The sequence below is a fragment of the Macaca fascicularis genome, chromosome 16 (assembly GCF_037993035.2).
Source record: "Macaca fascicularis isolate 582-1 chromosome 16, T2T-MFA8v1.1".
Lineage (NCBI taxonomy): Eukaryota > Metazoa > Chordata > Mammalia > Primates > Cercopithecidae > Macaca > Macaca fascicularis.
This window is the reverse complement of record NC_088390.1, coordinates 34,008,817-34,020,132: the sequence shown is the minus strand read 5'-3', so window position 1 is coordinate 34,020,132 and position 11,316 is coordinate 34,008,817. Positions and strand designations below refer to the sequence as shown.

Sequence of the window (11,316 nt, the reverse complement as noted above, 5' to 3'; positions counted from 1 at the left end):
AAGTAACAGTTTCCTGGTGTTTGTCCTCCTGTGCCCACAGGTCCACTTTGCTTCCACGTGGCCATGTGCCTTTCCTAGCTGGATTGCCCAAGGCTGTTAGCATCTGCTTTTTACCTGAGATACTAATTCATCAGGTAAAAAAAAAAATATATATATATATATATATTTTTTTTTTTTTTTTTTGAGACGGAGTCTCGCTCTGTCGTCCACGCTGGAGTGCAGTGGCCGGATCTCAGCTCACTGCAAACTCTGCCTCCCAGGTTTACGCCATTCTCCTGCCTCAGCCTCCCGAGTAGCTGGGACTACAGGCGCCCGCCACCTTCGCCCGGCTAGTTTTTTGTATTTTTAGTAGAGACGGGGTTTCACCGTGTTAGCCAGGATGGTCTCGATCTCCTGACCTCGTGATCCGCCCGTCTCGGCCTCCCAAAGTGCTGGGATTACAGGCTTGAGCCACCGCGCCCGGCCCTATATATATATCTTGAGCACCAGCTGCAGGGAGCCTTCTGCCAGGTGCTGGGGTCCTACTGAGAACAAAGTAGGCAGGATCAGTGCTTTCACAGAGCTGAGCTTTCATGAGGAAGAGCAGACAAATAAAAATAATTTCACATAATGCATTGGAAAGACAAAAACAGGCTGGTCAGATGGTGACTGAGGGGGAAGGACTTCAGACTGGGTGTGGGGGAGGCAACTTTGAGCAGATGACATTTGAGCTGTGACTAGGAGAAAAAAGGCCATCTGGGGAAGAGCATCCAAGCAGAGACCCTGAGCCTGGAACTCACGAGCAGAAAGGCTGGAACACAGTGAGTAAGCGGAGAGGTAGTCAGGACCCCACTAGTACCAGTACAAGAAAGTGTTAGAAAAACAGAATGAAGCCCAGGGCAGGAGCCCCCGACTCCCATCCCCCACGTCCGTGGCCTTTCGGCAGGGGTGGGCCGCGGGGCGGGCGGGATCAGCGCAGGGCCCACCCCAGGGGCGGGGCCGGGGCGGGGCGGTACCTGGAGCCCCGGCCGGGGGCGGGGCTGTGGACGCTCCCCCTTCCTCCGGCTCCAGCCGGCGCAGGCAGCGGCGGCAGCAGCAGGCGAGCCGCGGCCCGGCGAGGCCATGAAGGTGAAGAAGGGCGGCGGTGGGGCCGGGACGGGGGCGGAGCCCGCTCCCGGGCCCTCGGGCCCGAGCGTGGCCCCCATACCAGAGCCGCCAGTGGAATCTGAATCTGGGTCCGAGTCGGAGCCGGACGCAGGCCCAGGGCCCAGGCCGGGGCCGCTGCAGAGGAAGCAGCCGATCGGGCCGGAGGACGTGCTGGGGCTGCAGCGGATCACGGGTGGTGAGCACCCGCGAGGGAGCGCCTCCCGCTGGCGGGAAGGGCAGAGGGTGCGAGGGGCCCTCCCGGCGCACCGAGCCCCAGCCCCCGCCCCCTTTCCCGCCTCCCCTCCCCCACCGAGTCTCCCTCTCCTGTGTCCCCTACTCTCCCTTCTGCCACCAAGCCTGAGATCTCTGTGTACCCCCTTCCCTTGATCTCTCTCTCTGTGCGCTTTTCTTCTCCCTTTCAAGATTTATTCCTTCCTTTTCCGGGGGTCCGTCCCCTTTTCCCAGCGTGGAGGTGCGTGCGGCAGCAGCTGCAACTGTAGCCCTGCCTCTGTGGAGTCTTCAGAGCGCTTTGAGGCCCGCCCCTGCACTAATGAGGAGAGGGGCTGAGTGCAGCTTGTCCTCAGCCCCCACCCTGGAGGCTAGGTGGAGGCTGAGTTACTTCGGAGGCATTCAGACTCTTCATGTCTCCCCAACCATTAATACCCTCACCCTGATCCTCCAGGAATACTTGGGCCATTTTCTTCCCCAGGAAAGAAACTGAGCAGGCAGCTTCAGAGTGTTGACTGTGGTTCCTTCTCATGGGGAGTGGCTTAACGTCCCCCCAAGCCTGGACTAGCGCCTGTCCTATTCTAGGGGCTCTGTCATCAAGGGAGGCTTGGTCTCCACTGTGGTTAAGAGTTTCTGAGCTGGACTGCCTGGGCTGGAGTTCCAACTTTGCATATAATTGGCTGTGTGAACTTGGGCAAGTAACCTGACCTCTCAGCATGTCTTTTCATCTGTAAAATGGGGATAATGGTATCTGTCTCGTAAGGTTATTGTGAAGATAAGTCCTCTGATTCTGTACAGTGCCTGGCATCTATGCATTCTGTGTACATTGGGCTCTTTGATCAGTAGTATTTGGGGCCCTACAGGGCTGCTCATGGCTGCTGCCTGGGGTCAAACAACTTGGCTTTCAGGGCAGGGGAGGGGGTCATCATAGGCAGGGAATGAGGGCTAGGAAACCTCATAGCAGAGGCCTTGGCTGAGCCTCAAAGGATGAAGAGACAGTGGCTCTCCACCTTGGCCACATTCACCAGCAACCTGCCCTGGCCCCCTTTGTGAGAATAATTGTTGGGGGGCCTCTCTGTGGGTATGGGGTGCATATATTGGAGTGGACCTGAGCCCTAGAGCTTCCAAAGCAGCTGAACACAGGGCTCCCAGACAGAGCTGTGGAGGGGAGGCAGCCTTGAGCCTGTGCTCCTGGGTCCCTGGGGGCCAACTCCTCTATCCTTACTGAGTTAGGCAGCAGCCATTCTTGGCTGGGCCCCCAGAGTACTGAGCTCCCTTGCCCAAGCAGGCGTCGATGGAGGGAGGGAGGCTGGACCAGGCTGATGTTGAAGCCAGTTGGGCTACAATTTGCAACAGCAGCATTTAGGATTCAGCTTAGCTCTGGGGCAGAACTGTCTCAGAGGAAGTCCAGAGGTCAGATTGAGCCCTGAGTAACTTGGGGGGTTGATTTTGCAAGTAGAGGGAGCTTCCAGCTCATGTACCACCATTTGTCTCCTAATTTGGAGGCAATTCATAGCCCTTAGAGATGGGGAATCTGTGGAGGGTGAGTAGAGGAAAGGGCTTCATGGGAACCCCTTCCTGTGCAGGAGTTGAGAACAGGGTTCCAGGGATTTCCACCCTGGCACCTCTTGCTGGTCTCTTCTGACCCTAATCACGCAGGTCCGAGGTTTGCTGTTCCCAGATTACTGGGCCCTGAATCCAGCTTAGGAAGCTATTTGTGGCTGAGAGGAATAGAGCAGTTGTGTTCTGAGCCCTTGGCCACTCTGCTCCTTATTCTGACCTGACCCTGGGTCCCAGGCCTCATCCTTTCTAGAAGGGAAGGAGTGGCCATGGTGTTCTGAGCCATAGACATCCCTGTTCCTCACTTCTTCTAAGGACAGAGAGGTTGATAGATTGAGTTTGCAGTAGAAGAGACTGAGGTCAGACTGCAGAAAGCTGTTCCCAAATGAGAGAGGCTCCAAAAGTTGGAGAATGGGAGAAGAGAAGGCCTTACAGGGATCTGGGAGTTGGGCACTGGGATCCTGCTCCCCACTCTGCCACTCTATTCCCTATGCTCTGTACCTTCTTTCTATGTCTTTATACTGGTGCTTACTTTCTGTGAAAATAGGGTGAATGGCGTGAGATAGAGGTTGCCCACTTCCAATCTCTCCCCACCCCACACGTGGGCTGTAGTAGACTCTTCCCCAAGCTGTATAAAGTCCATGCCGGGCCCCAGGTACCAGACGGCTGCCAGGAGGGCTTCCTGGAGGGGACTGTGTCAGGCTTGGGGAAGAAGCAGGCCTGGGGAAGAGAAAATGACTTTATATTCACTTCCTCTTCCTGCCCCAGAGGAATAGGTGGCCCAGGGGCCTGGAGGGTGATTTCCAGGCCTCTGTGGGCCACCAGGGGAGGATGTGATGCTGTGTAGGCTGACAGCATCAGAGTCCCTCCCTGCACCTCTCAGCTATCTTTGTTGCCAGGGTCTCCCTGAACACCTGAAGTTGCTGCTGCAAGAGCTGTGAGGGTTAGATCGGGCCCTGTAGGTCCCTGAGCTTCCTCAGGCAGGGCCTCCCACTGTTCTTGGTTCCCCTTGTGGGCCCGAGGACTCCCTTTAGCCCTTCCACACCCGCTGCTGCACCTGCCACACTCGCTTCCTGGCCTAGCCTGTGTTCTTCTCTATAGGGGTCCGGGACTACTTTCTCCATGGTGGTGGCTCAGAGCCAGGGCTGCCTAAATGACCTCTAAGGGGGTTCCCTCTGCTTGCTAAGACTTCCTCCCATTTGGAGATCAACAAAGGATAAGAGCAAAGTTGGCCTCCACCCCCTGCCATATCCCAGGCTCTGGGCTTGAGTCAGCAGAGCTTTGGTTAAGCTGCTTAAGGGAGCTGGGCTGGTGTAAGCTTCTTACTGAGAGGAGGGGGTTGGGAGGGGAGGAGGAACAGGGAAGGGGTTGTTCACCTGCCCCAGCACCACCCATATCAGGGAAAGTCCCCTCAACATCAGCCTCACCTGATACATCTAGATGTCATGCCAGGGGCAGCTGTGGGGCGAGGGTAGGAGTATCCTCCAGAGAAGGACTGTGACTCTCCCAAGACAGAGCTGTGTGGCCCCCTTTACAGTGTGGTTCTCAAAGGCAGGGTAACAGAGAAGTTGATAGATTGAGTTTGCAGTAGAAGAGACAGGTCAGACTGCAGGAAGTTGTTCCCATATGAGAGGAGAGGCTCCCACCATGCTGGAGACCCAATTCTCCCAAAGTCACCTAGCCAGCCTTGGCAGAGCAGAGGCCAGAATGAGGACCCTCAACTCCAGGGTGGGAGGGAGAGCGTCCGGGAGGTGGCCTTGTCCTCTACCCTTCTCTGCCCTTCCCTTCCCTGGCCCCCAGAGGCCACCAGGATGGCACGCCTTATCCCCTGTTAGATCCCCATGGTGGAGTTATGTCTCTTCCACACTGGGGGTGTACTCCAAGGGCAGGGGTTCAGGTCCCTCTTTCCAGAGGGTAGTGATCCCAGGGATGAGAAGATGGTAGCTACTCTGGGGTCCCACACAAGCTGACCTGGCAGCAGGGGCTTTGGGGCCCCTTCCTTGCTCAGCTGCCTGTCTCCCGTAGACTACCTGTGCTCCCCTGAGGAGAATATCTACAAGATCGACTTCGTCAGGTTTAAGATTCGGGACATGGACTCAGGCACTGTCCTCTTTGAAATCAAGAAGCCCCCAGCCTCAGGTGAGTGGGCTGGGTGGGCCATTGATGGCGAGGCAGATATGAGCTGCGGAGTGGGCTGCCCAGGGACTCCTTGGGCCACAGAGGAGTCCACAGAGGTGGGGCTTGGACCCCAGCATTCTCAGGAGTCTGCAGGCAAGGGGGCCCTTTCTTTTCCTTCCCATATGTTTCTGAGGCTGGACATCTTGTGAGGTCAGCCCTGCCCCTTCGGTCCCTGCCAGCCTGCCCTCTGCAGGGCTCTCTGGGAACTGCAGTCCTATGGGTCCCAGGCCTCAGCATCCTGTGGCCCCGGAACCACAGTGGCAATTGGGAACCTGCAGATCTAGAACCGCTAGGTGGCACTATCTGGCCAATGGTCTGAACCCTCAATGTGCCCCAGAATTTCTTGGGGAGTTTTTACAAAATCAGATAGATAGAGGCCCAGGGGTGGAACCCTGGGTGGACAAGGGCCCAGCCTGAAGCCCACTGAGCCCCAGTTGGGGTACATTGCAGAGCGGTTGCCCATCAACCGGCGGGACCTGGACCCCAATGCTGGGCGCTTTGTCCGCTACCAGTTCACACCTGCCTTCCTCCGCCTGAGGCAGGTGGGAGCCACGTGAGTCGCTGGGCTGGGGGTGGTGGTGGGGGTGAGGGAGAGGGTGTGAGGGGGCCCTTCTCAGCCTCTTGTAGGGGTGGCCTGTCCTGAGCCTGGCTGGCTAGCTGACTTCAAGGACAGACTCAGCCCTGCTTCCTTCCCTTGCTCAGGGTGGAGTTCACAGTGGGAGACAAGCCTGTCAACAACTTCCGCATGATCGAGAGGCACTACTTCCGCAACCAGCTACTCAAAAGCTTCGACTTCCACTTTGGCTTCTGCATCCCCAGCAGCAAGAACACCTGCGAGCACATCTACGACTTCCCCCCTCTCTCTGAGGAGCTGAGTGCGTGGGCAGGGCCTTCTAGGAGTGGGGAAGTGGGGGGCGTGTAGAGACTGAGCTGTGGGAGGGAGGGAGACTTGTGGGTCTGACCCCATTTCTCCCCACCCTGGGGCTCTTCTGTGTCTGCCACCATTCCCATATCATCTGTAGAGAAAGAGGCCGGGGATATCTCAGGTTGTTTGGCTGTCCCTGTACCCCAGTTCTGAAGCCTCTGCAGTGGCCGGACTCAGGCTCCTGACCTTTGCCCGGCCTGGTGGGCCTCTCTTGCAGTCAGCGAGATGATCCGTCACCCGTATGAGACCCAGTCTGACAGCTTCTACTTCGTGGATGACCGGCTGGTGATGCACAATAAAGCAGACTATTCCTACAGCGGGACGCCCTGACCCCATGGCTGCTCTGACCCCAGGAGGCTCCGGTTCTGGGCTCGGAGCTGTGACCTCCCCAACACTCACCCCTCAACCCCAAGTCCTCTGCTTGGGGAGTGCTCCAGGAGCCCCGGACCCTGAGTCAATGTTGGGAGGAAGGGTACCTGGTGTCCCCAGTCAAGCCGGTGAAGCCCATGGGGCTGCTACATGGGGTGGGGTCGTAGGGAGGCTGTTTGCCTCCATGTCTAGGAAGGCCTGTGAGAGGAGCAGTTGGGACTTCCGGACAACTTAGCTGGGCCCTACTTGGACCCAAGTTTCAGAATAGTGTTCCCCTATCAAGGCTGTGACTAGATCAGGCAGGGATCCATTCCCTGTCCCCTGCCCGCTACCTTCAGGCCATTTAGAGTTGTAAATTTACAAAGATCCATGGTGGGCTCCAGCTGCCAAGCCACCCAAGGGAGTCTGGGCCCTAGGCCCAGCCCCATCTCTCCCCATGAGGGGCCAAGACACTGCCTGAGGTGTGGGAGGGACTGGCTGAGATTGCAGCCCATTGTAGGAGCTGGACCAACTGTATATAGTTTTCAATAAACTTTTTCCTTTTCTGTTCTCTGGTGTGGCCAGCCTGTGTGTATGGGCAAAGAAGGGAGCGGGGATAGGCAGGAATGTGCTTAAGGCAGTAAAAATTTCTCCTACCTCTCACCTTCCAGTGCACTCTCACCCCTTAGTCTTCCTGTCCCGTGATTCTCTGTACCCTGACACCATCTAGAGTCAGCATTTAGAACATGATGGAGCTGGAGAGGATCTTTCTTGTGATGAAGGAGATCCAGACCCTGAGAGGGGAAGCTCTTGGCCCAAAGTCAGAGCTAACCCTGGCAGAACAGAGGCTGAAACAAAGACCCTGAACTCCAGGGTGCGAGGGACCCTGGGTTGTGCTTTTAGCCCTCATCATAGAAGGTGGCAGGGCTTTGGCTAAGGCCTGGAGCCATCTCCTTGCCCTCAGCTGCCTTGGGGAGCCCCCATGCCTGGGCAGCCCTGCACATAACACTGCCCTCAGCCTCCACCCCCATCCCAGACTCAGAGGAGGGGGCTGCTTAATGGAGGAGATTCAGAAACTGAGGTGGGCAGAGAGCACACCCTACAGTTTCAGGCCCTCCTTCAGATAGGCCCAGAGCCGACGCACCCTCTGGGCTGAGGAGCTCTGGCCCTAGGAGGCCCAGAAGTGCTGGAATTCAGCTTGATTTTGTGAAGCCCCTGCTGGGGGCAGGAGATGGAGCTAGGATCTGCACTGAATTCTGGGAATTCTGAAATGAGTGGGACACAAGGAACACATACTCATCCCTAGGGGATAAAAAAGGACTGGGACATGGAGAGGAAGAATCAGAGTCATTCTGTATGGAGGGTTCTGGGGAGGATTTTTATAGGAGGTGGCACTGGAGCAGGTGCTTGTGATGGGAATTGATGGGGAAGAGCGCTTAGGCACAGGGAACAGCATAAGCAAAGGCTCAGAGGCAAGATTTGTCAGGTGTGTTTGTTTGTTTATTTGAGATGGGGTCTCCCTATGCTGCTCCCTATGCTGCTCAATCTCCTAGGCTCAAGGGATTCTCCTGCCTTGGCCTCCCAAAGTGCTAGGATTATGGGCATAAGCCTAGGTGTGTTCAAGAGTCAATATGATATGAAAGGAAGACAGATCAGCAGAGTCTTAGGAGCAGGGCTTCCGAGAAGTGGGGAGCCCCTGAGGAGGATTAAGTGGGCATGACATGGTCAAATTATCTCTGGCTGCTGAGTGAAGGGCAGGTTGGAAATAATGAGACTGACAATAGTAGCCAAGATTTACTGAGGGCCAGGCTCGGTGCTCTGCATGTGTTAACTCATAAACATGGTCATTTCTGAGGAAGGCACTATTATGATGCCCATTTTACAGAAAATGTACGTCCAGAGAGGTTAATGTACCCAGCCAACATTGCACAGTTATGAAGTGGCAGAGTCAGGACTTGAATTTAGGCAGTCTGGCTCCATGCACTACCACACTAAAGGCAGGGGGCAGTGAGGATGAGGAGGGTGCTGCAGGAGTCTGGTGAGAGAGAAAGAGAACATGAATTAGGCCAGTATCCTCAAAGATGGAGAGAAGCAGATGAAACTTACATTTTTAAGAGATGAAATCCTCAGGTGTGGTGGCTGATTGGATGAGTGGGTTGGAGAGAGGGAGGAGGCAAGGCTGACTGCCTGGTGTGTGGCCTGGGTGCTGAGGTGGCTAGGGGTGCCATCTCTGGGCTTAGAAATGCAGGTTGGATCAGGGTGGATGCTAGCAGGAGAGGGTGACTTCAGACTGGGACATGCTGTGGCATGGAGGAAATTACCAGAAAACAGTAAAGGCGGGCCCTAAGACCAGGAGGGGAATAAGGGCTGGAGGTGGTGATTGTTGAGGCCGTCAGCCACAAGATGATTGCTGAAGCTATGATGGTGGCTGAGATCATGGGGTCCTCCACTGACACTCTTGGTATTTAGGAATGCCAAATGTCCTGCAATTACTGGAACTCTCCCAAACAATGCTATTATAATACGAATCCCCATCCCCCAATTGAGGGTGCCTGAATGAGAATGTATCACCTTAGGGAAGGCTGGTGTTTGAGAGCAGGGTGGAAGGAAATGAACCACTGGAGACAGAAGGAGTGAGCCTCCAGGGAGGTGGGAGCAGAACCATGTTTTGGAGGAAAATTTCATCACAAAGCAAGTGGTCAGGAACTATCAGTTGCCACAAAGGTAAAGAAGGAGAATGAGGACAAGAATGTGGAGGGGAGGGATTTGTTTGCAGATGAGGCTGCATAGGTATGAAAGAAAGTACAGTATAGGGGTGGTTTTGCTGTTGTAGTTTATGGGGTTACAAGTCTGCAGAGAAGCTATAGCAAGGAAGAGGACCTTTTCCCAACACCCTGATAATAGTTCTACTCACTGCAGCTGCCAAGTAGAACTGGGTTGAGGTTCTAGATTGGGCCTGCTGCGCTTCCACCTTCAGAGAGAGAGGAGGGTCCCTATTCTGAGGTTATCATCTCTGAAGCAGGCACCCAGTTGACACTCACCTTGAAAAGAGGCCTGTGTTCCTCAGGCTTGGAAGAGTCTAGGCTGGGAAAAGCCTTGGTCCCATGCCTTCTTTTAAGGCTTCATGCCTCTGGCACTAGTCCTATTGCAAATGGTACATCTTGCTGCATTTAGTTCCTGGCACTGTCCCTAGGAACCTTGAGGCTGCCTGGGAGGAAGACAGGAGGTGGGGCTAGTCTTGGCTCTGATGTTGATGAGTTGTTGACCTTGAAGGGGCAATTCCCTTTTATCTCTGAAATGGGCCAGTCATTTTTGCTTTGACTTTTTTTTTTTTTTTTTTGAGACAGAGTTCCGCTCTGTCACCCAGGCTGGAGTGCAGTGGTGCGATCTCAACTCACTGCAACCTCTGCCTCCCGGGTTCACACCATTCTCCTGCCTCAGCCACCCAAGTAGCTGGGACTACAGGCGCCCGCCACCACGCCCAGCTGATTTTTTGTATTTTTAGTAGAGACGGGGTTTCACCGTTTTAGCCAGGATGGTCTCGATCTCCTGACCTCGTGATCTGCCCGCCTCAGCCTCCCAAAGTGCTGGGATTACAGGCGTGAGCCACCGCGCCTGGCCTTTTTTTTTTTTTTTTTGAGGAGTCATGCTCTGTCGCCCAGGGTAGAGTGCAATGACATGATCTCGGCTCACTGCAACCTCTGCCTCTCGGTTTCAAGTGATTCTTCTGCCCCAGCCTCCCAAGTAGCTGGGATTACAGGCACCCGCCATCATGCCCAGCTAATTTTTGTATTGTTTTAGAGACAGGGTTTCACCATATTGGCCAGGCTGGTCTTGAACTCCTGACCTAGGTGATCCACCTGCCTCGGCCTCTTAAAGTGCTGGGATTACAGGCCTGAGCCACCGCGCCTGGCCTGCTTTGACTCTTTAGGGGTGTCATGAGGATCCCGCCCCTGGGTAGAGCAGGAAAGCCCAAGTACTACAGGGAAACCCACAGCTCATGCCCTGGGCTGGCCTGCAAGGTGCTCACTGGGACTGCCAAACCAGTGGTTAAAATATTGAGATCTGGCCGGGCGCGGTGGCTCACGCCTGTAATCCCAGCACTTTGGGAGGCCGAGGCAGGCGGATCACGAGGTCAGAAGATCGAGAGCACGGTGAAACCCTGTCTCTACTAAAAATACAAAAAATTAGCTGGGCGGGGTAGTGGGCTCCTGTAGTCCCAGCTACTCGGGAGGCTGAGGCAGGAGAATGGTATGAACCCGGGAGATGGAGCTTGCAGTGAACTGAGATCATGCCACTGCACTCCAGCCTGGGTGACAGAGTGAGACTCCATCTCAAAAAAAAAACAAAAAAACCTGAGATCTTCCCTTCCAGCTGTTAAAGAGCTGCTGTCCCAGGCTGCCCTAGCCGGGCCACTCCCCTAAGAGTCACCCTCCACTTCCCCACCATCTGGCAACTAAAGCAAGGACACTACCCTTCTTTTTTTTGAGTCAGGATCTCGTTCTGTTGTCCAGGTTGGAGTCCAGTGGCACAATCATGGCTCACTGCAGCCTCAAACTCCTGGGCCCAAGCAACCCTCCTACCTCATCTCCCAAGTAGCTGAGACTACAGAAGCTACATGTGCCACCACACCTAGCTAATTTTTTGTAGAGATAGGGTTTTGCCATGTTGCCCAGGCTGGTCTCGAACTCCTGGGCTCAAGCAATCCTCCCGCCTTTGCCTCTCAAGGTGCTGGGATTATAGACCCAGCCCCTTGCTTTACTTTTCTACATGCCACAGACTCTCTTGTCAGTCTGCTACAGCCTATGGACAATAAAAGGATTTTTGGAACATAAAATATATTGTTATCCTATTTATTTATTTATTTATTTATTGGGACGGAGTCTCGCTCTGTCACCAGGCTGGACTACAGTGGCACAATCTTGGCTCACTGCAACCTCCTCCTCCCAGGT

At 54.9% G+C, this 11,316-nt stretch overlaps 1 protein-coding gene and 1 long non-coding RNA gene across 3 annotated transcripts; both read left to right on the top strand.

The window, feature by feature from the left end:
• The first annotated feature begins 38 nt into the window (after nucleotides 1–38).
• Nucleotides 39–867, top strand: LOC141408770 (uncharacterized). Its single transcript, XR_012425440.1, has 2 exons — nucleotides 39–134; nucleotides 721–867. It is a non-coding gene; the product is annotated as an uncharacterized lncRNA (long non-coding RNA).
• A 160-nt stretch (nucleotides 868–1,027) lies between these two features.
• On the top strand, nucleotides 1,028–6,934 carry UNC119 (unc-119 lipid binding chaperone). 2 transcript variants are annotated; one of them, XM_045376169.2, is made up of 5 exons: nucleotides 1,028–1,321; nucleotides 4,939–5,052; nucleotides 5,542–5,644; nucleotides 5,794–5,966; nucleotides 6,238–6,934. In XM_045376169.2, exons 1-5 carry the CDS (start codon nucleotides 1,102–1,104, stop codon nucleotides 6,243–6,245), a joined length of 618 nt encoding a protein of 205 aa, XP_045232104.1. In that variant the 5' UTR covers nucleotides 1,028–1,101; the 3' UTR covers nucleotides 6,246–6,934. The 2 variants fall into 2 exon arrangements, with proteins under 2 accessions (XP_045232104.1, XP_015293533.2); XM_015438047.3 differs by having other exon boundaries at nucleotides 6,234–6,934.
• The last annotated feature ends 4,382 nt before the right edge of the window (nucleotides 6,935–11,316 follow it).

Excerpts from the sequence above, each read along its gene's own strand:
- UNC119 (XM_015438047.3), top strand. The coding sequence starts at position 1,102 with ATGAAGGTGAAGAAGGGCGGCGGTGGGGCCGGGACGGGGGCGGAGCCC. Across the intron at positions 1,322-4,938 it reads GCTGCAGCGGATCACGGGTG|ACTACCTGTGCTCCCCTGAG; the intron begins GTGAGCACCCGC and ends TGTCTCCCGTAG. Across the intron at positions 5,967-6,233 it reads CCCTCTCTCTGAGGAGCTGA|TCAGCGAGATGATCCGTCAC; the intron begins GTGCGTGGGCAG and ends CCTCTCTTGCAG.